A 24,454-nucleotide genomic window follows, 5' to 3' on the forward strand; every position below is an offset into this window, starting at 1 on the left:
AGCCTTCTGTTTCCAGCAGCACAGGGCTGTAGCAGGTCACAGAGCCTGAATAAGCCTACTCTGGGAGCCTGTACTGTGGATACTGGCTAGTGCACTGTTGTAGACCCCGTAGTTTTCAAGTTTTAATGTCACATGCCTTTCAAATCCCAACATTGCAAGGATCAATAACAATGTATTATTAGAAAAAAACACAAGAATATGAAATACACAATGAAATAAGTGCTCACCCCTCCGTTTCCTGTAGTCCACGATCAGCTCCTTGGTCTTGCTGATGTTGAGGGAGAGGTTGTTGCTCCGGCACCACACTGCCAGGTCACTAACCTCCTCCCTAATAGGCTGACTCATTGTCGCCGGTGATCAGGCCTACCACCGTCATGTTATCAGCGAACTTGATAATTGTGTTGGAATCGTGCGTGGCTACACTTTCGTGGGTGAACAGGGAGTACAGGAGGGGACTAAGCACACACCCCTGTGGGGCCCCTGTGTTAAGGGTCAGCGTGGCAGGAGATGTTGCCTACCCTTACCACCTGGGGTGGGCCCGTCAGGAAGTCCAGGTTCCAGTTGCAGAGGGAGGTGTTCAGACCCAGAGTCCTAAGCTTGGTGACGAGCTTGGAGGGGACAATGGTGTGTAGTCAATGAACAGCATTCTCACATAGGTATTCCTCTTATCTAGGTGGATGAGGGCAGTGTGGAAAAATTGAGATCGCGTCATCTATGGATCTGTTGGGGTGGTATGCAAATTGGAGTGGGTCTAGGGTGGCTGAGATGGTGGAGTTAATGTGTGCCATAACCAGCCTCTCAAAGCACTTCATGATTACAGAAGTGAGTGCTACAGGGCATTAGTCATTGTGGCATGAAGCCTTAGAATTCTTAGGAACAGGAAGGATTGTGGTCATTTTAAAACGTGGGAATTACAGACTGGGGCATGGAGAAGTTGAAAATAACTGTGAATATGCTTGCCAGCTGTTCTGCGCATGCCCCTAGAGCGCACCCTGGAGTACCATCGGGGCCCACAGCCCTGCGGGTGTTGACCTGATTAAAGACCCTTCTCACGTCGGCCTCAGAGAGCGAGATCACCCAATCCTCACACTCAACTCTATGTTGTTGTCAAAGCGTGCATGCAATGAGTTTGCCTGCTAGAGAGGCATCGTTGGGCAGGGTTGGGTCTTCCTTTGTAATCATTAATGGAATGTAGCCCCTGCAACATGAGGCGGGCGTCTGTGTATTATGATTCCACCGTATTCCTAAATTGTCCCTTTGCTCGTTTGTTGACTCTGCGGAGGTCATAGCGGGACTACTTCTTCCTGTCTTCGGCCATAGCATCAAGGTTGTCTACGGTAGCTCTGTGTGCGGTAGCCCTATTCTTCAGTTTAGCACCAACGTCAGTGTTTATCCAGTGCAGTGGTGTATGCCTCCTCCTAGGCAGCTGGACCTGTATGTTGACCATCCCCTTCTCTTTGACCCTCATCTCCAGGTTTCTGGACTACCTGTCTGATCTGTGTGTGTCCATGAACAAGTCCATCCCAGTGACTCAGGAGCTCATCTGTAACGCCGTGCTGGACCCATCCAATGCAGACATCCTCATCGAGACTAAGTAAACCCCACTAAAAACATGAGCGCATGTTTGAACATTATACTGATGCTTTCTAATTAGATTGGCTCCAATATAGTGTTATTAGTAATGCTGTTGATTATGAAAACACAGACTGACGCGTGTTTCAGTATTCATTGTTTTAGGCAGTTACTTTGCACTATGTTGACTGTCTGTTTTATTTGCCGCCGACCAGGCTAGTTCTGTCGCGCTTTGAGATTGAGGCTGTAACAATGGGGGAGAATCCCATAGAGACGGAGGAGGACGAGGAGGAGGTGTGGCTCTTCTGGAGGGACAACTGCAAGGAGATCAGGAGCAAGAGTGTCAGAGAGTTGGCCCAGGACGCCAAGGAGGGCCAGAAGGAGGACCAGGAGGTGGTCAGCTACTACAGGTCAGGGTTTAGCACCTTAAGGAGCTAAGGTTGGATTATGGGTGCAATGACATGTTTGGATGTACAGTATGTAAAAGCATATGGGACAGTTTGAAAGCAGGTTATGTACATAGACAATCAGACTAATACCCCGACCAGATGTTAAAGTATGCTCCTCTCCCCCATGCAGGTACCAGCTGAATCTGTTTGCGCGGATGTGTCTGGACCGTCAGTACCTGGCCATCAATAAGATCTCTGGCCAGCTAGACGTGGACCTGATCCTGCGCTGCATGTCTGACGAGGACCTGCCCTACGACCTTAGGGCATCCTTCTGCCGCATGATGCTGCACATGCACGTGGACCGCGACCCCCAGGAACAGGTCACGCCAGTCAAGTACGCACGCCTCTGGTCCGAGATCCCCTCCAAGATCGCCATTGACAAGTGAGTGGGGTTTATGAACGTGTTGTTAGGGTCCTATCAGCGATTTTCTGCATTACCTGAGCTCATCTACAGGCTACCTCTGAGTCTTTACACAATAATGTTCTCTCACTTTCTAAGCTACGACAATGATGGGACCACCAGAGATGAGATCAAGGAAAGGTTCTGCCTGACCATGGAGTTTGTGGAGAACTACCTGATGTCTGTGGTGTCTCAGAACATCCCTTTCGACGACAGAGAGAAAAACAAGCTCACCTTCGAGGTAGTTTTCTCTAAAAAAATCACAAAGTGTCAACCAGAGAGAATGTATAATATGGGGAATTATCTCACTTCCGTTTTCAAATTTTTTCTGTTAAAAGGTAGTGAACCTGGCAAGGAACCTCATTTACTTTGGCTTCTATAACTTCAGTGACCTGCTGCGACTGACTAAGATCTTATTGAACATCTTGGACTGTGTTCATGTCAGCACCATTTACCCCATTACCAAGCTGGAGAAGGGAGAGGAAAAACAAGGTGAACACCCAACTTCTTCCTGTCTGTCAATTGGTATTGGCTGTTACTGATGTAGTGTAATTGAGGTGGACTCTCTCGCTCTCAATACCCTTCCCTTATATGAGGAATCATGTGGGAGTTAATTAGGTTTGGTTAATGTGTTGTGTGTGAGTATGCACCCCAGTTCAACTCTGAGGTGTGTGCGTTTTTGTGTGTATGTGTGTGTCCACAGGCAGTAATGTGATGAAGTCTATCCATGGGGTGGGGGAGCTGATGACCCAGGTGGTCCTTCGAGGGGGGGGCTTCCTTCCTATCACCCCCACCCACCAGCCGGAGGAGGGTGTGGTCAAGACCCAGACAGAGCCGGAGAGGGAGGACATCATGGTGATGGACACCAAGCTCAAGATCATCGAGATCCTCCAGGTAACGTCTGCACCGTCATCTGGCCTTGTATATAGATTTTCTGATGTTGTATCCAAATATCTTGGCTTTGATTTCCCATAGTATCATATACAAATGTGTACAAAATCTAGATGAAGGACATATTTTTCTCAGTATGATTATTCTTGTGGTGAGCTCCGAAGCCTGGTGTTTTAACTAACTGATGTGCTCTGTTCCTGCCCACTAGTTCATTCTGAATGTGCGGCTAGACTACAGGATCTCCTGCCTGCTCTGTATCTTCAAGCGAGAGTTTGATGAGAGTAACCCTCAGGGTGATAATACATTGTCTAGTGCTAGTCAAGATGGAAATAATATGACAGGTCAGCATACTGAAAACCATAGCCTTGCCTTTTCTTTCTTACTGCTTTTACCCTCAAGCTACAGACACTACAGACATAACAGATGCCACATGTCCTTACACCCTTAATATTTGTATTACATTTTTATTTTCAGATATTTATCAAGTTCATTTGTGGTGTCGATGGTTTCTAAAGTGAAGTATAGCCTTCAAACGGGCTTCACAAGAATGTAAATGCTTCATTTGTTTTGTATGGGGCTCTAGATTTTGAGAACATAGAAGAGCAGGCAGAGGCAATCTTTGGAGGAAGGTAAACCCTCTCATTTTAAAGCAATGCAGTGTCAGTCTCCGTAAAAGGACTGTTTTTAAGACTGGGATACTCAGTCCCCAGTGTCTGAGCCTGGTGTGTTGTTCTGCAGTGAGGAGAACACCCCTCTGGACCTGGATGACCATGGAGGGAGGACATTCCTGAGGGTGCTACTGCACCTCACCATGCATGACTACCCTCCCCTGGTGTCTGGGGCCCTCCAGCTGCTCTTCAGACACTTCAGCCAGAGACAGGAAGTCCTCATGGCTTTCAAACAGGTAGGCCTCCGACCAAACCCACAGGTGCCACAGCCACAAGAACTCACAGGTCCACTGTATCAGTTTTCCGCACACTCATCAAGATTCGTATCTTTAGTTAGAAAGGCATCATATGAATGAGCATTAAAGTCATTTGATTTCAAGGCCATTAAAGGCCTAGCTTGCTGTGGAGATTAAACTTAAGTCTAAACTGAGTTATAGCGCTTCCTCTTCCCTTAGGTCCAGCTCTTGGTGACCAGCCAAGATGTGGACAACTACAAGCAGATCAAGTCCGACTTGGACCAGCTGCGCTCCATCGTGGAGAAGTCGGAGCTGTGGGTGTACAAGAGGCAAGGGGACGATGACGGAGGGGACGGACCATCAGAGTCTGACCATAAAAAGAAGGTATTGCGTCAAAACTTCCCAACGATTATTGTACATCTCAAGGATTGTTTTTGGAATGCTTCACATGAATATGAACAAGCTCTCATTCTAACTCTGTCCATGTGCAGGGGGATTCAGGTGGCTCTGACAAAAAGAAGGAGGAAAGCAACAGCAGTTACAACTACAGGGTTATGAAGGAGGTACCATCTTCTTCATTTTCTCTCATCTCTGAGTTGGTGGTGTAAAGAGTCATTGCCTTCACTCTTTTATGATGTTGTCAGGTATTGGAGATGTATAAGGCAGACAGTCTCTGAGCCCCTTCTCTCTTCCCCTGTGTTCAGATCCTGCTGCGGCTCAGTAAGCTGTGTGTCCAGGAGGGAGCATCAGGGAAGAAGAGTAAGAAGCAGCAGCAGAGACTTTTGAGGAACATGGGGGCCCACAGTGTGGTGCTGGAGCTACTGCAGATCCCCTATGAGAAGGTACTGGAGAATATGATGAGCCAGACCTAATACTCTCAACACATCCCTTTATAGACTGACCAAAAAGGCATGAAGAAAACAGTAGAGCATTTATGCCATAGAGTTCTACAGTACATAAGCTTGGTCAATAATTTCATTTGTGGAAGGTTTGAATGATAGCTGCAGCTCTTTGGATGTGTGTCTGCCTGTACTTATGATGAACACTCCAGGGCGAGGACGTCCGTATGCAGGAGATCATGAAGCTGGCTCATGAGTTCCTCCAGAACTTCTGTGCAGGGAACCAGCAGAACCAGATCCTGCTGCACAAGCACATCAACCTATTCCTCAACCCAGGGGTGAGTGGACTTTCCTGGGGAAAGGGTTAGGACTGGGAGGAACCAGTGGTACTCCATCCTTCCCATACCAATAAGTCCACTAGTTTGATGCTTCTATTTCACCTTCTCTTCAGATTCTGGAGGCAATCACCATGCAGCACGTCTTCATGAATAACTTCCAGCTGTGCAGTGAGATCAACGAGCGCGTGGTGCAGCACTTTATCCACTGCACCGAGACACACGGCCGCCATGTCCAGTACCTCAAATTCCTTCAAACCATTGTCAAAGCCGAGAACAAGTTCATCAAGAAGTGTCAGGACACCGTCATGGCTGAGGTGGGACACCATAATTACAGTGCACACATGATTCTAATGCAAATCAAATACATTATGCATTTTAGCAATATAAACCTGTTATACTACCCAAACAAAAATGAGTTCAAATCTATATCATGTGTCAGCAGCATCTGATAACTACAGTGTCTGTCTTCCTCCTGCTCAGCTGGTGAACTCGGGCGAGGACGTCCTGGTGTTCTACAACGACCGTGCGTCCTTCCAGACCCTGGTCACGATGATGCGGTCGGAGCGGGATCGTATGGATGAGAACAGCGCTCTGAGGTACCACATCCACCTGGTAGAGCTGCTGGCTGTCTGCACCGAGGGAAAAAACGTCTACACTGAGATCAAGTGTAACTCTCTGCTGCCTTTGGATGACATAGTGAGGGTGGTCACCCATGAGGACTGCATCCCTGAGGTGAGTGATTGACCCAAGAGCTAAAATGCATGCATTGGTAGTCTACTGAAATGATAAAGAGCCTGGTGTACATGTTGTATTCATGTGACTCATTTGAACATTTGCTTCTTGCAGCAAGTTAAATGACCATTCTGGGCTCTTGAGATAATTCTGTACTTAGGAATGAACAACTTGATGGTGCCTAACTTTTTCTCCAGGTGAAGATAGCCTACATCAACTTCCTGAACCACTGCTACGTGGACACAGAGGTGGAGATGAAGGAGATCTACACCAGCAACCACATGTGGAAGCTCTTTGAGAACTTCCTGGTGGACATCTGCAGGGTAAACAAACACACATCACCTCTCTTCCATATCTGCTGGCTAGTCAACAGACATGCTGGTGACATGTTACTGAGACCTTGTTGATAGTCTGCTGAGCATTCTACAGGGAGACTCTCAAAATAAAGTTAGCCCTATATGTCCTCCTGGGAGTGTTCTGCTGAGAGGCACTGTGAGATCACAGCGTGGAGTAACAATATTCTATCCTCCTTCCTGTGAGGATCCAGGAAGTGTGATCCAGTGAATGCTCACCCATTAACCACGTCTGTCTGGTGAGTGAGTCAGGTTAACCTTGGTTGTCCGTGTCTGCTGTCTGTAGGTGTGCAACAACACCAGTGACAGGAAGCATGCAGACACGGTTCTGGAGGGTTACGTGACAGAGACAGTCATGAGCATCGTCACCACCTTCTTCAGCTCGCCCTTCTCTGACCAGAGCACCAGTCTGCAGGTAACCATGACCACCGTAACATATAACACTAAATAAAAGCAGTTGAATGGTGGATATTCTACGCTGTTGGGTGAAATCTGGTCATCAATCATTTTCTGTTGATAGTGATCTGTGTTAACTTATCATTTTCTAAAAGGGATTAATGAATTCCTCGTCTGTGTGGAAGAAACATTATCCCCAAAGGCTCTACACTGACAGTTAACATGTAATATATGACATTTTGCTTCAAATAGCTGGCACGTCAGGTGTATGTAAGTATGAGTAAAAGTCCCACTGTAATTGGTTTTCCATCCCCTGGGTCTGTTCCTTACCAGCAGTCATAGAGTAGCCAGACGTTTCCTCAATGACTGGTCTTCACAGAACTGAGTCAGCACCTTCCAAGAATTCTTTACAGATGGTGTGTGCAAATGCTTTAGAATCCTCCTTTCAGTTCCTTCCCAGATCTTTAAGCTTGTTTTCACAAGATACCTGGGATGTGTTTGCTGGGATATAATTGCAAATGTCACGTAATGAATGGTAAATCACTCTGTGGCCTACTATAAATGGTTGGGATGTATGACATGTGGAGGAAAAGACTTGCCCACTTCACTCTAAGGGTTTTACAATCATTCCTGGAGTTGTCTAGTAATACCAATTCCTGTAAGGAACTAGGTTTTTGTTTAGACTTTATTAGGTTTAGTTTCTCTTATAGTCATTTCCACATCCTTTCCAACCCATTTCCTCCACCATCCTACATCCCATTTAGACTCAATACACCAGTTAATGTGAACCGCCTAATGATATTCATTCCCTTCTTTCCCATAACAGGCAAGCATTCTGGGAAAGATAACGGAGGTATACAGTATGTTGTGCCATAGGTTTGTGTGCAGCTGGTTCACAGGGTGTTGTTTGGTCCTGGTGGTAGCGGTGATACTGTATGTATTAGACATTGGTCTAGTAGTAGTTGGGACCTGAGCTGATTCTGGTGATAACCAACAGGCATACTAGAAGTGTTAGACCCTCTTACATATACTGTATGTTATAGCACTTTTACAGTACATACTGTTAAAGGTTCGAGAATTGTACGGGCAAACAGGAAAAAACGCTTTGAAACGTAAATAAACGTTCATGTGATACTTTCTCGGTTTCAAAGGTTTTCTCTGATTTCTTCTTGCTGAACATGACTCAATTTGTGTCTGATGGCACCCTCACGTTGGGGAAACTGGGTTCTAGAAATATGGTCTGTGATAAACCACAAAAGCCTTTGTTGATCACTGCTGGGGATTTTAGCTTTGTTTAATGTGCAGCTTCTGACTTGTCTTTTGACGTCTTTTCTCCTCTCATATCTACTGTCTTTACTTCCTGTCTGTCTGTCTCTCTCTCGCGCTTTCTCTTAGACTCGTCAGCCGGTGTTTGTACAGCTCCTGCAGGGGGTGTTCAGGGTATACCACTGCAACTGGCTCAACCCCACTCAGAAGGCCTCCGTTGAGGCCTGTATCAAGGTGCTGTCGGACGTGGGTAAGATACCTGCAATTGGCCTCCACCTGTTGCCCAAACACTGTCTTGATAAAGTCAGAGAAATACATTTTCCAATGAGCTCATTTTATCTGTCATCTAGAAGAAAAAAATACATCTTTCAAAAAAACGAGCATCCCTCTTAAGTTTGTGTCCTACTGTTTCATTTCACACAGCCAAGAGCAGAGCCATCGCGATCCCAGTGGACCTGGACAGCCAGGTGAACAACCTATTTGTCAAGTCCAACAACGTGGTCACCAAGTCCATCTTGAGCTGGAGACTCTCCGCCAAGAACGCTCCCAGGAGGGACTCCAACGCCACTGCGTCCGTTAGCTACAGGAACATCATAGAAAGGCTGCAGGTGAGGATTCAGGAATACAGTGCCTTCAGAAAGTATTCACACCCCTTGACCTTTTCCACATTTTTTGGTGTTACAGCCTCAATTTAAAATGGATTACATTTAGATTGTATGTCACTGGCCTACACACAATACCCCATAATGTCAAAGTGGAATTATGTTTTTAAAACATTTTACAAATGAATAAAAAATGAAAGCTGAAATGTCGTGAGTCAATATGTATTCAAGCCCTTTATAATGGCAAGCCTAAAGTTCAGTCGCAAAAATGTACATTTCAAACACAGATTAAACCACAAAAAACAGGGAAGTTTTCCAATGCCTCGCAAAGAAGAGCACCTATTGGTAGATGGGTAAAAAAACAAACAGACATTGAATATCTATTTGAGCATGGTGAAGTTATTAATTACACTTTGGAAGGTGTATCAATACACCCAGTCACTACAAAGATACAAGCGTCCTTCCTAACTCAGTTGCCGGGTAGGAAGGAAACTGCTCACACCAATGATGACTTTAAAACAGTTACAAAGTTTAATGGATGTGATAGGATAAAATTGAGGATGGATCAACAGCATTGTAGTTACTCCACAATACTAACCTAAATGACAGAGTGAAAAGAAGGAAGCCTATACACAATAAACATATTCCAAAACATGTATCCTGTTTGCAATAAGGCACTAAAGTAATACTGCAAAAAATGTGGCAAAGAAATTAACTGTATGTCCTAAATAAAAAACGTTATGTTTGGGGCAAATCCAAAACAACACATCACAGCGTACTGTACTTCATATTTTCAAGCATGGTGGTGGATGCATCATGTTATGCGTATGGTTGTCATCGGCAAGGAGTAGGGACTTTTTGGGGATAAAAATAAACAGAATAGAGCTAGGCACAGGCAAAATCCTAGAAGAAAATCTGTTTCTGTCTGCTTTCCAGCAGACACTGGGAGAACAATCCCGCTATTCCCTCAGATGAACCATCAAACAAGCAGAGCATCAATACAGGACTAAGATTGACTCCTACTACACCAGCTCTGTCGCTCGTTGGATGTGGCAGGGCTTGCAAACTATTACGGACTACAAAGGGAAACCCAGCCGTGAGCTGCACAGTGACGTGAGCCTACCAGACGAGCTAAATGCCTTTTATGCTCGCTTCAAGGCAAGCAACACTGAAGCATGCATGAGAGCACCAGCTGTTCCCGGACGACTGTGTGATCATGCTCTCCGTAGCCAATGTAAGCAAGACCTTTAAACAGGTGACCATTCAGACGAATTATCAGGGCATGTACTCAGAGCATGCGTGGACCAACTGGCAAGTGTCTTCACTGACATTTTCAACGTCTCCCTGACCGAGTATGTAATACCCACGTGTTTATAGCACCATAGTCCCTGTGCCCAAGAATGCGGAGATAACCTGCCTAAATGACTACTGCCCCGTAGCACTCACGTCGGTAGCCATGAAGTGCTTTGAAAGGCTGGTCATGGCTCACATCAACACCATCATCCTGGAAACCCTAGAACCACACCAATTTGCATACCGTCCCAACAGATCTACAGATGACGGAATCTCAATCGCACTCCACACTGCCCTTTTTCACCTGGACAAAAGGAACACCTACGGTATGTGAGAATGCTGTTCATTGACTACAGCTCAGTGTTCAACACCATAGTGCACACAAAGCTCATTACTAAGCTAAGGACCCTGGGACTAAACCCCTCCCTCTGCAACTGGATCCTGTACTTCCTGAAGGGCCGCCCCCAGGTGGTAAGGTTAGGCAACAACACATCTGCCACGCTGATCCTCAACACCCGGGCCCCTCGGGTGCATGCTTGGTCCCCATCGGTACTCCCTGTTCACCCACGACTGCGTGGCCAGGCAAGACTCCAACACCATCATTAAGTTTGCTGACGACACAACAGTGGTAGGCCTGATCACCGACAACGATGAGACAGCCTATAGGGAGGAGGTCAGAAACCTGGCAGTGTGGTGCCAGGACAACAACCTCTCCCTCAGTGTGAGCAAGACAAAGGAGATGATCGTGGACTATAGGAAATGGAGGCCCGAACAGGCCCCCATTCATATCGATGGGGCTGTAGTGGAACGTGTCGAGAGTTTCAAGTTCCTTGGTGTCCACATCACCAACATGGTCCAAACACAAGAGGGCACGACAACACATTTTCCCCCTCAGGAGACTGAAAAGATTTGGCATGGGTCCCCAGCTCCTCAAAAATGTCTACAGCTGCACCATCGAGAGCATCTTAACCAGTTGCATCACCGCCTGGTATGGCAACTGCTCGGCATCCGACCGTAAGGTGCTACAGAGGGTAGTGCGTACGGCCCAGTACATAACTGGGGCCAAGCTTCCTGCCATCTAGGACCTATATACTAGGCGGTGTCAGAGGAAGGCCCAAAAAATTGTCAAAGATTCCAGTCACCCAGGTCATAGACTGTTCTCTCTGCTACCGCACGGCAAGCGGTACCAGAGCGCCAAGTCTAGGTCCAAAAGGCTCCTTAACAGCTTCTATCAAGCTATAAGACTGCTGAACAATTAATCAAATGCCACCCAGACTATTTACATTGACCCCCCCCCCCTTTATTTTTTACACTGCTGATACTCGTTCTTTATTATCTATGCATAGTCACTTTACCCATACCTACATGTACAAACTACCTCAACTAACCTGTACCCCCGCACGTTGACTCGGTACCGGTACCCCCTGTATATAGCCTCGTTATTGTTATGTAATTTTGTGCTACTTTTTATTGTGTTACTTTAGTTTATTTAGTAAATATTTTCTTAACCCTATTTCTTGAACTGCATTGTTGGTTAAGGGCTTGTAAGTAAGCATTTCACAGTAAGGAATACCTGTTGTATTCTGCCATGTGACAAATAAAATGTGATTTGATTTGAAATTCACCTTTCACCAGGACAATAACCTAAAACATAAGGCCAAATATTCACTAGAGTTGCTTACCAACATTGAATGTTCCTGAGTGGCCTAGTTTCAGTTTTGACTTAAATCGTCTTGAAAAACTATGGCAATAATTGAAAATGGCTGTGATGAATTGACCAGTTCCCAGAAACAGAATTCATGGAATTGCGTTAGTAACGAATGACCTGTAATCCCCCAGAAAGCTAATCTAGTGTGTGTGTTGCAATTTCTTTGTACCCATCACACTGTATACAGTAACTCTACCAGAATCCCTCCCGCCTTCCCTCCCTCCTACGCAAGACAATGTCTACATCAACACACAGTGTGACGCAACTGTAACAGTTTTCTTATTTCCATGGAGTTTATCATGACTGACTCATGTGGATATAGAGCGGGGGGAGTTGGATTGGGCTGGTCTGTTTTCGAGGTTTTTGGTAAACCGTGGTCTACTTCTGCTTTTATACATTTTTTTCCCAGTGTGCAGTCTGAGACAATAAGGTCACAAAGTTCACCATAGTGTTTTTCAGTTTTGTCAGCTTCCCTGTACCTTGTTTGGTCACGACTTCAAATGTAGGGGCTGGAATCCAGGCTCCAATCTCATACAGTTCATTTGGGCTTCATCTAGACCTACCACTGGTGTAACACTCAGTATGCCAATGCCCTGTCTGTGTCCTATTTCTGTTCTGTTACCTCTCTAACCATGCCTGTCTTCTGCATTGCTCTGTGTTTAAGGACATAGTGTCGGCTCTAGAGGACCGTCTGCGTCCTTTGGTCCAGGCTGAGCTATCTGTCCTGGTGGACGTGCTGCATCGCCCAGAGCTACTCTTTCCTGAGAACACAGACGCCCGCAGGAAGTGTGAAAGCGGTGGCTTCATTTCCAAGTAAGACTCACGTACCCACTAACCACTGCAAGCCACCCACCTCCTTGACATGCTGACTAACAATGAACGTGCCTCTTGCCAAGTCCAGTGATGAACCACAGTTTGCAATCTTCTTAGAAATTGAGAAATATTTTCCACAGCAGTTGTAAACCAAATGAGGGTTTAGCCACTACAAATTGATCTAGCTGTGGTTTAACTGGGAAGTCTGCACAGTCTCCTGATACTGTCTCAGTGTTGAGGAATGCATTGTGCTCTTTCATACTGTACCTGCTGTACTGTAACTAGAGTTGGGACACTTATCATGTACAAGTGTACAGTAACTGAATCCGTCATTGATCAGGGCTGCTCTGAACATGCTACTGTAGTGACCCAGGGCTTTGTTTTCACATGTCCTGCCCTGAACCTACTGGAGCTCTGTCTCCCTCACACAGGGCTCCCTCCCTCCCTGCCTTACACAGTCCAGGCCATTCCTGTGTCTGTTGTGTTTGATAAGGGCTGAGATTGGATTACTGGGCATGAGGGCGGGCGTCTGGGCTTTTTGAACAGGTGCCGGCTCAGGGGTTAGCCTACTGTAAAGGGCCGCAGGCAGGGGGGGATTAATGTGTGGAGTAGCACGTGAGATACCACAAGTTCACACTGATTCAGAACAATGACTTACATTTCAAAGGTAATGCAGTACAGTACTAACCGTAATATGTACAGTAGAATAAAATGGGACCTTTAGGAGAGCTTGTATGCTGGGAAGAAATGTTGTTCGTAGACATGATTGATCATTTGGACTGAAACACTCTTATCAATGAATACAAGTCACACAGCACCTGATCTGATTGACAGCACCTCTAAGACCCACGTGAGGTCAATCTCTACCCCTAGCATTTATAACCAATAATGAATTAAGCCAATCAATTACGATATGTCAAGCAGACATAATATTATCTCTTCATTACTCAAGCTTAACAGTAAATACTATAGGGGTGACTCTCTGAAATCAGGATTTGTTACCACTGAAGTGTTTTTTTTGGGAGGGGTGTACAGTGCAGTATGTGTGATACACCTCTCCTCCTGTCCCTGTCCTCTGCCCAGGCTGATCAAACACACCAAGCAGCTACTGGAGGAGAACGAGGAGCGTCTGTGTATCAAGGTGCTGCAGACTCTGAGGGAGATGATGACCAAAGACCGTGGCTATGGGGAGAAGGTAAATGGCCGTCTTCACCACCACCTCACAATACTTCCCTTGTTCTCTCTACACTGGGTTTTAACATGAGGGTAAACCGAGTGCTGCTAAGAGGCCTGCTATTCTGTAGCTCTTTACAGAGGTCAGTGCAGAGGTCAGAGGTTAACAGCAAAGCTGGAGGTTAAGTTTTCCTCTGCTGCCCTTTGCCTTCCCCCCAGATGATACTGGTAGTACGTTATGTCTGTGATGGTTGGGATGAGTCTTTTGGTTTGGTTTAAAACCTACAGTACCAGCTGCCCTTCTGCAGGAATAAGATGCCACGGGTGTGTATATATGGTACCTTCAGTGCTATTCATATTGGCACAGTCAGACACACACATAAACCACAACGGATTAGTGTCCATCTGAAAATGACTTGTCTATGTTTGGTGGTTGGGGACAGTTCCAGTACACTTTAACAGCACCAGCATGCTGTAATTGAACTTTAACTCTAATACACCATTAACACTAATACAGCATTTACTGTATGGGCTGTAAATGACTCTCTGTACTAATCTCTGATTAATGACCTTGGTTCGCTCTGCTTTCTGTTCTGTTGAGCGAGGGCAATCCATTGCTTTGAAATGCAGTAACCTGTGTGATTTTACTAACTGACTGACTGACTGACACGGTGTGGGGTTTCTTACCGACTGTTTGTCTGGTTTCAGCTGCCTCCCCTCCTCCTAACCCAGCTCTACTAACTCTGCCTGTATACTCTTCTCTTCCAGCACATTGCCTTTGATGATGAGATGGATGTGGCTGAGGTTGATCATTTTCCTTCTTTCGTTAGGTTTCTGTCTCGTACTAGTCGTGTGGTGTAGATAGATGTGCCTGTGCTAGTGGTTTTTCTGTCTTGTTATGTGCTGCTGACTTCAGAGTAGCTGCTAGTTTCCGTGTGTGTTACCGTGCCACTAGCATGCTAAGCACTTTTTGGTGTTGCCAACTTGCTATACTCCAATGTGTCTGTATTGTAGTCAGACCTGGGTTCAAAATACTCAGACTCAAATTCACTCCCATGCATTTAACCCAGGTATCAGAAAATAGTATTTGAAACAAGTATTTGAAAATACTGTCAAATACAATTTGGCAGACTATTTGGTTTTTACAATTAACCATTCAAATACTAAAATAAAAGTACTTGTTTTGGGCTGTGTGTTTGAAAATACTCAAATACACCCAAAAAGTATTTTAAATGCCAGATGGTTTGTTCCAAGAAAAAAGTGCTTTTTGCGTCCCTTCGATATTTTAAGTGGAAATTGTGCACCAATATTGCAATTTAAAAGCCTTTTATATTAAATGACGTGCCCTTTTTAATATAGACCACATGGAGAATTCAATAAATCTGATAGTTAATATGAATAAAGATTTGCTATAGTGCCAAAATTCTACATTTTGACATGTCCCTTTGCGCCCCATCTGTGACTTCTTCTAGAATTTTAACCCACTTCACCCCAAAATGTCTCCAAGTTTTCACCATCATTGTAAAGCCCTAGTTATTTTGTTGCTTTAACTTAACTTACTTCAGATATTGAAGATGATTATTTATTTCATGTGATTAGTTATTCATTTACGTCTGTCCCTCATTTTAAGGTCAACCCTGTCACGTGAACTGAACTCTCCTTTTAATATGATGAAACTCTTCTTTTTTTTTTACAAAAGAAACACAACATCTAACAATCAAATCATAGTGTAGAAGCAGGTGAGCTGGTTCTACTATTTTGAGCAATTTCCTGGTGTTTTGAGGTGGAAAAGTGAGTGGGGTCGAGCATAACACATCAACCAGTAGACAGGCTACAAATGTTTTAACAATAATTTTTTTCTGTAAAGTTTGCATTCAACTTCCTTTCCCTGTTGTACACAACAAGCTTCCATTCACCCTGTCACAAGGGGATTTATGGTGAAATTGTCAACCCTGTTACTGTCAACCCAGTTACGGTCAACCCTGTTACTTTATTTGGCATTTACTATAGTAGTTTTTTTATTTAACCTCTTGAGATGGAAAACACATTTTTTTATTTTTATTAAGTTTAACATATACACATTAGGTGAACAAAACATGTAAAAATGAGGTGAAATCATATATATATATTTTTTACCAAGTTCCACTACTCAAAAGGCACCCAATTGGTGGAACGACCCAGATACAGAAGTCCATGTATTTGAACGCAGGTCTGATTGTAGTCGTCTGCTTGAAGTTGAATTATGGTTGTTGTGTACATAGATCCACAGGTCTTTATACAGTTTTTTCAGACTGGGATTGCATGTTAGGAATCTGGTATTTTTGGAAACGGTGCACACAGACCATAATGGCAGACCCTGAGGGGGGAGGGGTGTATCAGAGTGTTGATCATACCCAGACTCTCTTTGGATGGTGGTCAGAGGGACAGGGTGGTTCCCCCTAAATTCCTCACCACCATTACCACAGCAGGTGTGTGAGTATTTATACACATGAAGCTATCCCTTAAATGTAGTGGCGGAAACCAGATCATACCAACATCCATAGAGGGTAAGGGGGTTGGTGTGTGCAGGTGTGCTTGCTACTGTATATGTACATTCAGGTCTGTGTTTCTATGTCTGTGTCTGCCTTAAAGACAGTGGACCCTGCATATATCCCCCCCAAAAAATGTACCTTTCATCTGGGACTGTATCTGTCTGTTTAGGGACTTTCAGAGAGGCTGGGACCAGTGCCATATGGAAGGGTCTAACTTCTTACTTAGAAGTGTTTATAGTTCCTGGATGTTACGCAACAGTTAATATTACCCTTGTCAATGGCAAAGCACCAGACTACAGTACACCCCATTCCAAAGCATACATTGAGAGGGTATGGCATATAAGAGCGCAGCTTTCAACCATAGATTGTATTGTTTGTTTTTTTTTACCTTTGGAAGATATAATTTAGTATAAGTTGCAGTATTACTGTAGTTTAACTTTTTGGTCACAACAACATTATCTACCCACAACTTCAAGCACTTGATGTATTGTACAGTAAATGAGCACAAGAATGGAATGAGTTACTTTAGGGTGTGAAACTTCATTTCTGAATAAAGGATAGAAAACAAGTGAGGGAGCGATAAGAAGGAAAGGTAAACATAGATATCAGACTGAGTGGCTGTTGGAGAGCCTACACTCTAAGCTGCATGTCTGCCAGGAGATCACATGCTCACATGAGTGTATTTTCTCTCTCTCTCTCTCTACTCCTCCTTCCCTCCCTCCATGTGGTATCCAGTGTTGGAAATCCCCAGCTGCTTCCCCTCCCAAAAACAATCCCTGACGCTCCCTCCTAAAATGGGAGTGAACAGATAGACTGCTTCTTTGTTGCCTCAACGCCCCCTCCCCGTTTTACTGTCTGAAGAATGTACACACATACTTTACAAATACACACACACACACACACACACACACACACACACACACACACACCCCACCCACACATCCGGCACGTGCATGGACCCAGGAGGGCCCCCCTATGGGACGCAGTGTCCCAGGCTCCATGCTGATCCAAAGCCCACACTTCCCCTCTGCAGCAGAAACAGCAGCAGCAGCACTGAGCTGTCTGTCAGTTAGCTGTTCCGTAAGCCCTGTGTTAAGCTTGCTGCGCTGTTCGATATGCCAGCTCCTCTGTGGCTTCCCACTGCTACAGGAGAGCTCTGCCATGCAGTACAGTACTCTCCCTATTAATCTGAGAAGCATAGGGTACTGTAGTACCCTGAATCGGTGTGCGTGTTTGTGTCGGGGGTGGGTGGGATAATGTAATAGGGTCAGCAGAAAGCAGAGATAATATGGCTTTAGGTTGGCGATATGTTGTGTGCCGACTGGGGGGGATCTACGCAATAGAGATGATTTCTATGCAGGAGAGGGCACGACGGTCTGTTTGTCTCCGCATGTGTCTCTCTTGCTCTCTCGCCTCGCTGTGTGTCCCCGTGCCAGCGGATCTCTATCGTCTCATTATCCCTGGCAAACTCTCTGTCTCACTCTCTCTCTATTTATATCTCTCTACCAATCTTTTTCCTCCCTCTTAGTCTCTCCCTGTTCTCTCCTCTCATGGCCGCTCTACATCCCACAGTGCTGGTGTCCTCTGCCTCAGCCTTTCCCTGCTTGTCCTCAGCTATACTCAGAGCTGCTGCAATGTGCGTGAGGCGATTTGAGGGAACCATTGTTTCTCTGATCCCCTCCAACAGGGAAAACTATAGGCACTTTTGCTGGCCATGCAGCTCTGTCCCAGGTTCCCTGCAGCCTGCCTTCGTCCTGCACGATACTTGGGCTCCCGCCAGCTCTTAGGCAGCGGTTATGTAAGAGCTAGCATATTTTTTCTCCCCCCTGAAATTCACTCTCCACTGATGTGACCTTCAGAAGTAATTGGCAATAAAAGTGTGGCGGAGCTGTTTACTGAGAGACTGGCAGCGCCTCGTGTTGGGCGGCGCTGGGGCGGGCAAGGGAGTGTTAACTGTTTCAGGCCCGCCACTGATGTAATGGTGTCAGACAAGAACAAAATAAATAATCTCTCTGTCCTCCCCCTTATCCCCCTTTACCTCCTATGATTCTCTTCCTGTTTGTCTCTCTTTCTTGTGGCCTGTATGTCTCCCTCCCTCCCTCCCCCTGCCTATTTATTCTTTGGCCTGTAATCTTCCATGCTAGGGGGKGGGGGGGGGGGGGTGCTAGGGTGCCTATGACAGTCACTTTCACTAGGAGAGAGGCCCGGCAGGTTATAAAAGGAGAAGGAAGGCGTGGTATGATTCTGACTCCTGACCCATGTGACACGCCCTGAAAACAAGTGCAGAGACAAGTGGAACCTCCATGGGGGAGTCGTATCATCTTTCCACTGCTGAAATGTGATTGTAACTTCCATTAAGATTACCTTATGTTTGGCCCTGTATCGCAGTGGAGTAGTGATTCAGCCCACTATACCACTATATAGTTGACGTCATACAGTCTGAGAAAACGTACAAGTGGAACCAATGTTGGCGGTCATGGGTCTAGCTGTGTCCAGGGCTGATGCCAGCAGTTCCATGGGAAAAGCATGGGCGACCCCCAGCGCTCAGATCCCCGGGACTCATGGAAGACAAATCAGGTCAGATAAGGCCAATAATGACTGTCATGCTCCACCACTGAAAATGTTGACGGATAGGAAAAGTAACTTTATGATTTTGTGCTTTAATTGAATTAGACAAGTGAATCAGGGTTAAAACCTTTGAGCCTTGTTTGCATGCATCATCCTTTTTCCTGTGGAAATGGATGTTTTACGTAAACAGGGGCCTGATAAGGGGAGATTCTTGTCTAGTCTCACAATTACTCAGAGTCAGCATGACTGTGTTACTGAGGCAGAGTCAACTCCACTGTGGTCTGTCTGTGTATCTGTCTCTGCCTTTTCACTTTGCACCATTTAAATGTATCACATCCGTCTGTCTGTCTCTCTTCCTAAAGGTCCTTTTTAACAAGGTGTTCAAGCAAGTGTTTCATTTCAGCAGTCAGCCCACAGAAAATCAAATGTCTCTCTTTTCTCTTGGGGCACTTTGTCAAACATTGAGTATGAACAACATCAACAAGTCAGTGTTAGCTGAGGTGTTAGGTTTTTAAATGTATTTGTACATTTTTTGTTTCCATTTGCATGTATTATTATGCAATGTATCACTAATAGGCCTACGTGTAGCTCCATCATGCCACTAAAAGCCATATCTGCAAGTCTGGTTTGTCCCTTAACACCCTAGGCCTTCATTTTAGGACCTGCAATTTCTAATCTGCTCACATTAACAACCAAACAGTCCATTCATTTTCCTATGTCAAGGTGTTCATTTTGCTATGCAAGCAACTGGGAGAAAGCATGGGCAACCCCATGAAGGCATGTGAACACAGGGAGCGTAGTATAATAGTGATGTTTGATTATATAACACAGACAAGTGCTCTAATAACAGCAGAGACTGTCAGATAAGGGCGTGTTTGTTGTCCCCTTCTCCGTGGCTGGCTTTGAGTCATGCGCTTTTATTGCTGTCGGGCACATGATGGGCCAACTGATCAACTGTAACCAGCCAGACATACACGGAGGTCCTTGGCGAAGCGGGCATGGCCTTGCATTGATCTGTTTGCACTGTGAGGCAAGTGACCTGAGAGCTGCCTGAGGTTAATTTGCCCACTGACTGTGGTCTAACCCAGACCTTGACTAACCCAGACCATTTGTCTTATCTGTCTATCTATCCAGCTGGCCCCTCTGCCGGCTGAGCCTGAAGTCCCTGCTGCAGATGTGAGTTCAACACCCATATTGCCTGGGCCTCAGCACAGCCTGGGCCTCAGCACTCTAATATGGGTTATTGTAGAATATAGATAATCTGAGTCATCCATCCTCCCCGCTCATCAAGATGGAAACCGTCAAATCCTTTCCCTTTTCAGAGCCCACTCACCAAAACACACACACGCAAACGTTTCCCCTTGTGGATTTTTAATTATGCAGTGAGCCGACCCATGTATGTCCCGTTTCCCTCCCTCTATTCATCCCTCCATCCCTCTGTAGGTGTTTGAGTGAAGAACAGTTTCCTTACCTTCTTTCTGCAGGATTTTGTCGCAGCGTGCTGGGTGTTTTTCCATGGCAGATGGGAACATGGGTTTACACTCTGTCAGTACCACTACTAGTACACTGCACTGACTCCATTATGTCATCTGGAAAGGGATGGGTTTTTTCTCATGGTTTGAGTTGCGTTTCTGCCCCTCGCAGCCGGTTGCTCCCTTATGTATTTAACACGGTTTCATTTGTGCTGCAACTGCAAAGTAACAAGGGAGTCACTCTGAGCCATCCAGTTTGTTGGTTGAAATAACCCAATATCAAAGGTTTGAACAGCAAAGTTTTGTTTTAGCATTGTGAACGTAAAAAAAGTTTCAAGTGAAAAGTGATTATGAGATGTGAAGTTAATGGGATGGTTGTAAATAAATGTTATTTTATTTCTAACAGCAAGCCACCTTGTTATTCAATTTTTTCCGACTCCTCTAACCGGTGCTTAAAACTTTATTTTCACGAAGCCTTGCATGATTATGTTCCTACCCCACATCCAACACACCACCCACCTCCCTATGTTAACTGCATGAAATCATTTTGCTCAGTTCCCTGCATGTAAGGAAAGTGACTAATGTGCACAGTATTAACACCCCTCTTTTGTTTTGTTTTTATTTTCCCCTAATTTTCCTTTTTTGGACTTTTCTTTGATTTACTTTCTGCTAACTCACCTCACCCTTAGGAGCTTGATCCCAACCAGCCCCAGAAGCAACTGGAGGACCAGAGAAGGGTAGGTACAGTCCAGTACGGTCTGATCCTCTCCGTTCCGGAGTCCGCCAACCTGCTCTCTCTGGCCCACCACAGCTGGCTGTCCTGATGCACTGATGCACCTGACCTGGCCTGCAGCCACTCTGCTTCCACAGCATGCCCACCTACTCACAGGGTTAACCCCCCTCACTAACGAACTGGCCACTGGGTGTGGGTGTCAATGGGTTTCAGGAGGAATATAGGGAAATTATATGTACTGTATATGAGTTGGAAGACTGCCTTTTGAGACACACTATGAGGCGTGAGGCTCAATCAGATTTTTAGATTTTTAGCATGCTCTGCCTATTACCTGGCAAAGGTTATTAACAAAGGCAAGAAAACAATATTTTCTAAGCAGCACACTGTTTTCACTGATTAAAGATGCAGGGTTAATATCTTGAGGGTGCCAGGCCCAATCAGAGTTGAGCTATTCTAAGCTGATAACACTGATGTTGGGAGTCCTTATCTCATGATGAGGATGTAGACTCCATCCTCTGACATCATCTCTCTCCACCAGGGTGAAGCTCTGAGGCAGATTCTGGTGAATCGTTACTATGGGAACATCAAGCCTGGGGCCAGAAGAGACAGTGTGACGACGTTCAGCAATGGTCCTGTCCCCCCTGGAACAGAAGGGAAACCTCGAGCAGGTACCTGTATGTCTCTGTATCTCTGGATAAGTTTGTACGGACTTGCTGAATATCTCAATACCTCAGAGTATTAAAGTTTTCAAATCAGGGTGATGAGTCATGGTTGGTCTCTTCTCCATGCTTGGAGAAAAGGAATGGGTTCCTTCCTGTTCACGCTCCTGCCTCAAATCAAATGTAATTTGTTGCATGCTTTGTCAACAACAAGTATAGACTAACAGTGAAATGCTTACTTACGGGCCCTTCCCAACAATGCAGAGAGAAAAATTGAAATTTTTTAGAAAAAAATTATAACACGAGGAATAAATACACAATGGGTAACGATAACTTGGTTATATACATGGGGTACCAGTACCAAGTCTATGTGCAGGGGTACGAGGTTATTGAGGGCAACAGGATAGATAATAAACAGTAGCAGCAGCATATGTGATGATTCAAAAGAGTTAGTGCAAAAACGGTCAATACAGATAGTCTGGGTAGCTATTTGGTTAACTATTTAGCAGTCTTATGACTTGGGGTTGGAAGCTGTTCAGGGTCCTGTTGATTCCAGCCTCGGTGCATCGGTACCGCTTGCCGTGCGGTAGAGAGTACTGTCTAAGACTTGGGTGGCTGGAGTCTTTGAACATTTTTAGGGCCTTCCTCTGACACCGCCTGGTATAGAGGTCCTGGATGGCACGGAGCTCGGCCCCAGTGATGTATTGGGCCGTACACATTACTGCCTTGTGGTCGAATGCCAAGTAGTTTCTATACCAAGCGGTGATGCAGCCAGTGAAGATGCTGTCATTGGTGCAATTTTTGAGGATCTGAGGGCTCATACCAAAGGCGTTGTCGTGCCTTCTTCACGACAGTGTTGTTGTGTGTGGATCATGTTATTTCCTTCGTGATGTGGACACGAAGGAACTTGAAGCTCCACTACAGCCTCGTCGATGTGGATGGGGGCGTGCTCAGCCCTCCATTTCCTGTAGTCCACGATCAGCTCCTTTTTTCTTGCTGACATTGAGGGAGAGGTTGTTAGCCTGGCACAACACTGCCAGTTTACTGACCTCTTTTAGGCTGTCTTATCGTCGTCGGTGCTCAGGCCTACCACCGTTGTCATCAGCAAATTTAATGATGGTGTTAGAGTCGTGCGTGGCCACACAGTCATGGGTGAGCAATTAGTACAGGAGGGGACTAAGCACCCAACCCTGAGGAGCCCCCTTGTTGAGGGTCAGCGTGGCGGATGTGTTGTTGCCTACCCTCACAACCTGGGGACGGCCAGGAAGGGACGGTCAGGAAGTCCAGGATCCAGTTGCAGAGGGAGGAGTTCAGTCCCAGGGTCCTGAGCTTAATAATGAGCTTGGAGGGCACTATGGTGTTGAACACTGAGCTGTAGTCAATGAACAACATTCTCACATACTGTAGCTATTCCTCTTATCCAGGTGGGAGAGGGCAATGTGGAGTGCAATAGAGATTGTGTCTGTGGATCTGTTGGGGCACTATGCGAATTGGAGTGACTCCAGGGTGTCTTGAAAGATGGTGTTGATGTGAGCCATGTCCAGCCTTTCAAAGCATTTCATGGCTACATATGTGAGTGCTATGGGGAGATAGTCCCTGTGCCCAAGAATGCCAAGGTAACCTATGGTGGTCTGCTTGAAACATATAGGTATTACAGACTGGGTCATGGAGACGATGAAAATGTCAGTGACGACACTTGCCAGCTGGTCAGTGTATGCTCTGAGTACGAGAACTATTCCGTCTGACCCCCGCGGCCTTGTGAATGTTAGCCCGTTTAAAGGTCTTCCTCACATCGGCTACGGAACACAAGATCACACAGTCGTACGGAACAGCACGTGCTTTCATGCATGGTTCAGTGTTGTTTGCCTCGAAGCGAGCATAGAAGGCATTTAGCTCATCTGGTAGGTTTGCGTCATAGAAAGCGTAGGAGCATTCAATCTTTGGCTGTTCAACCACTTTTGGAGTTCATAGTGGGATTTCTTAAAAGCGTCTGGATTAGTGTCCCGCTTCTTGAAAGTGGCAGCTCTAGCCTTTAGCTTAGTGCGGTTGTTGCCTGTAATCCATTGCTTCTGGTTGGGATATGTACGTATGGTCACTGTGGGGATGACGTTGAAGCACTTATTAATGAAGCCGGTGACTGATGTGGTAAACTCCTCAATGTTATCGGAGGAATCCCGAACATATTCCAGTCTTTGCAAGCGAAACAGTCCTGTAGCTTAGCATCCGCTCCAAAGGACCACTTCTGTATTTAGCGCATCACTGGTATTTCCTGTTTGAGATTTTGCTTGTAAGCAGGAATCAGGAGTATAGTGTTATGGTCAGATTTTCCAAAGGAAAGGTGAGGGAGAGCCTAGTGTGCATTTCTCTCTGTTTCTCTAGTTGCACAGGTGACATCCTGGTAAAATGAGGTAAAAAGGATTTCAGTTTCCCCTCTTTAAAATCAACGGTTTAAAATCAACATCTACGAAAAACTCGAGACTTCCTTAACATTAGAGATTGCATACCAGCTGTTGTTAACAAAGAGACACACTCCTCCCCCCTCATCTTACCCAAGGCTGCCCGACCGTTTTTGACGATGCATGGAATAGCCAGCGAGATCTATTTGATCCATGTTCTTGTTCAGCCACGACTCCGTGAAACATAGACTATTACAGTTCTACAGGTCCCGTTGATAGGATAGTCTCGAACGGAGCTCGTCCAGTTTATTCTCTAGTGGCTGTACTTTCGCCAAACAAAACAGAGGGTTGAGGCGGTTTATTTGC

At 45.6% G+C, this 24,454-nt stretch overlaps 1 protein-coding gene across 4 annotated transcripts in view; it reads left to right on the top strand.

Moving 5' to 3' along the window:
• The window catches only part of LOC111969857 (inositol 1,4,5-trisphosphate-gated calcium channel ITPR1-like), a 148,620-nt gene that overhangs the window by 56,955 nt on the left and 67,211 nt on the right, over nt 1-24,454 (top strand). For 2 of the 4 annotated variants that reach the window (XM_023996185.1, XM_023996186.2), the window contains exons 18-42: nt 1,475-1,594; nt 1,788-1,982; nt 2,152-2,403; nt 2,521-2,662; nt 2,760-2,913; nt 3,125-3,315; nt 3,521-3,653; nt 3,896-3,941; nt 4,051-4,216; nt 4,436-4,600; nt 4,708-4,779; nt 4,921-5,058; nt 5,268-5,393; nt 5,507-5,707; nt 5,874-6,125; nt 6,323-6,448; nt 6,765-6,893; nt 8,270-8,390; nt 8,564-8,748; nt 12,408-12,556; nt 13,640-13,751; nt 14,498-14,533; nt 19,963-20,004; nt 20,990-21,037; nt 21,572-21,701. In XM_023996185.1, the coding sequence (XP_023851953.1) occupies nt 1,475-1,594; nt 1,788-1,982; nt 2,152-2,403; nt 2,521-2,662; nt 2,760-2,913; nt 3,125-3,315; nt 3,521-3,653; nt 3,896-3,941; nt 4,051-4,216; nt 4,436-4,600; nt 4,708-4,779; nt 4,921-5,058; nt 5,268-5,393; nt 5,507-5,707; nt 5,874-6,125; nt 6,323-6,448; nt 6,765-6,893; nt 8,270-8,390; nt 8,564-8,748; nt 12,408-12,556; nt 13,640-13,751; nt 14,498-14,533; nt 19,963-20,004; nt 20,990-21,037; nt 21,572-21,701 (3,431 nt within the window). The remainder of the gene's footprint in view (nt 1-1,474; nt 1,595-1,787; nt 1,983-2,151; nt 2,404-2,520; nt 2,663-2,759; nt 2,914-3,124; nt 3,316-3,520; nt 3,654-3,895; nt 3,942-4,050; nt 4,217-4,435; nt 4,601-4,707; nt 4,780-4,920; nt 5,059-5,267; nt 5,394-5,506; nt 5,708-5,873; nt 6,126-6,322; nt 6,449-6,764; nt 6,894-8,269; nt 8,391-8,563; nt 8,749-12,407; nt 12,557-13,639; nt 13,752-14,497; nt 14,534-19,962; nt 20,005-20,989; nt 21,038-21,571; nt 21,702-24,454) is intronic. The other 2 variants (XM_023996187.1, XM_023996189.1) reach the window with 1 other exon arrangement.

The sequence above is a fragment of the Salvelinus sp. IW2-2015 genome, linkage group LG11 (assembly GCF_002910315.2).
Source record: "Salvelinus sp. IW2-2015 linkage group LG11, ASM291031v2, whole genome shotgun sequence".
NCBI lineage: Eukaryota > Metazoa > Chordata > Actinopteri > Salmoniformes > Salmonidae > Salvelinus > Salvelinus sp. IW2-2015.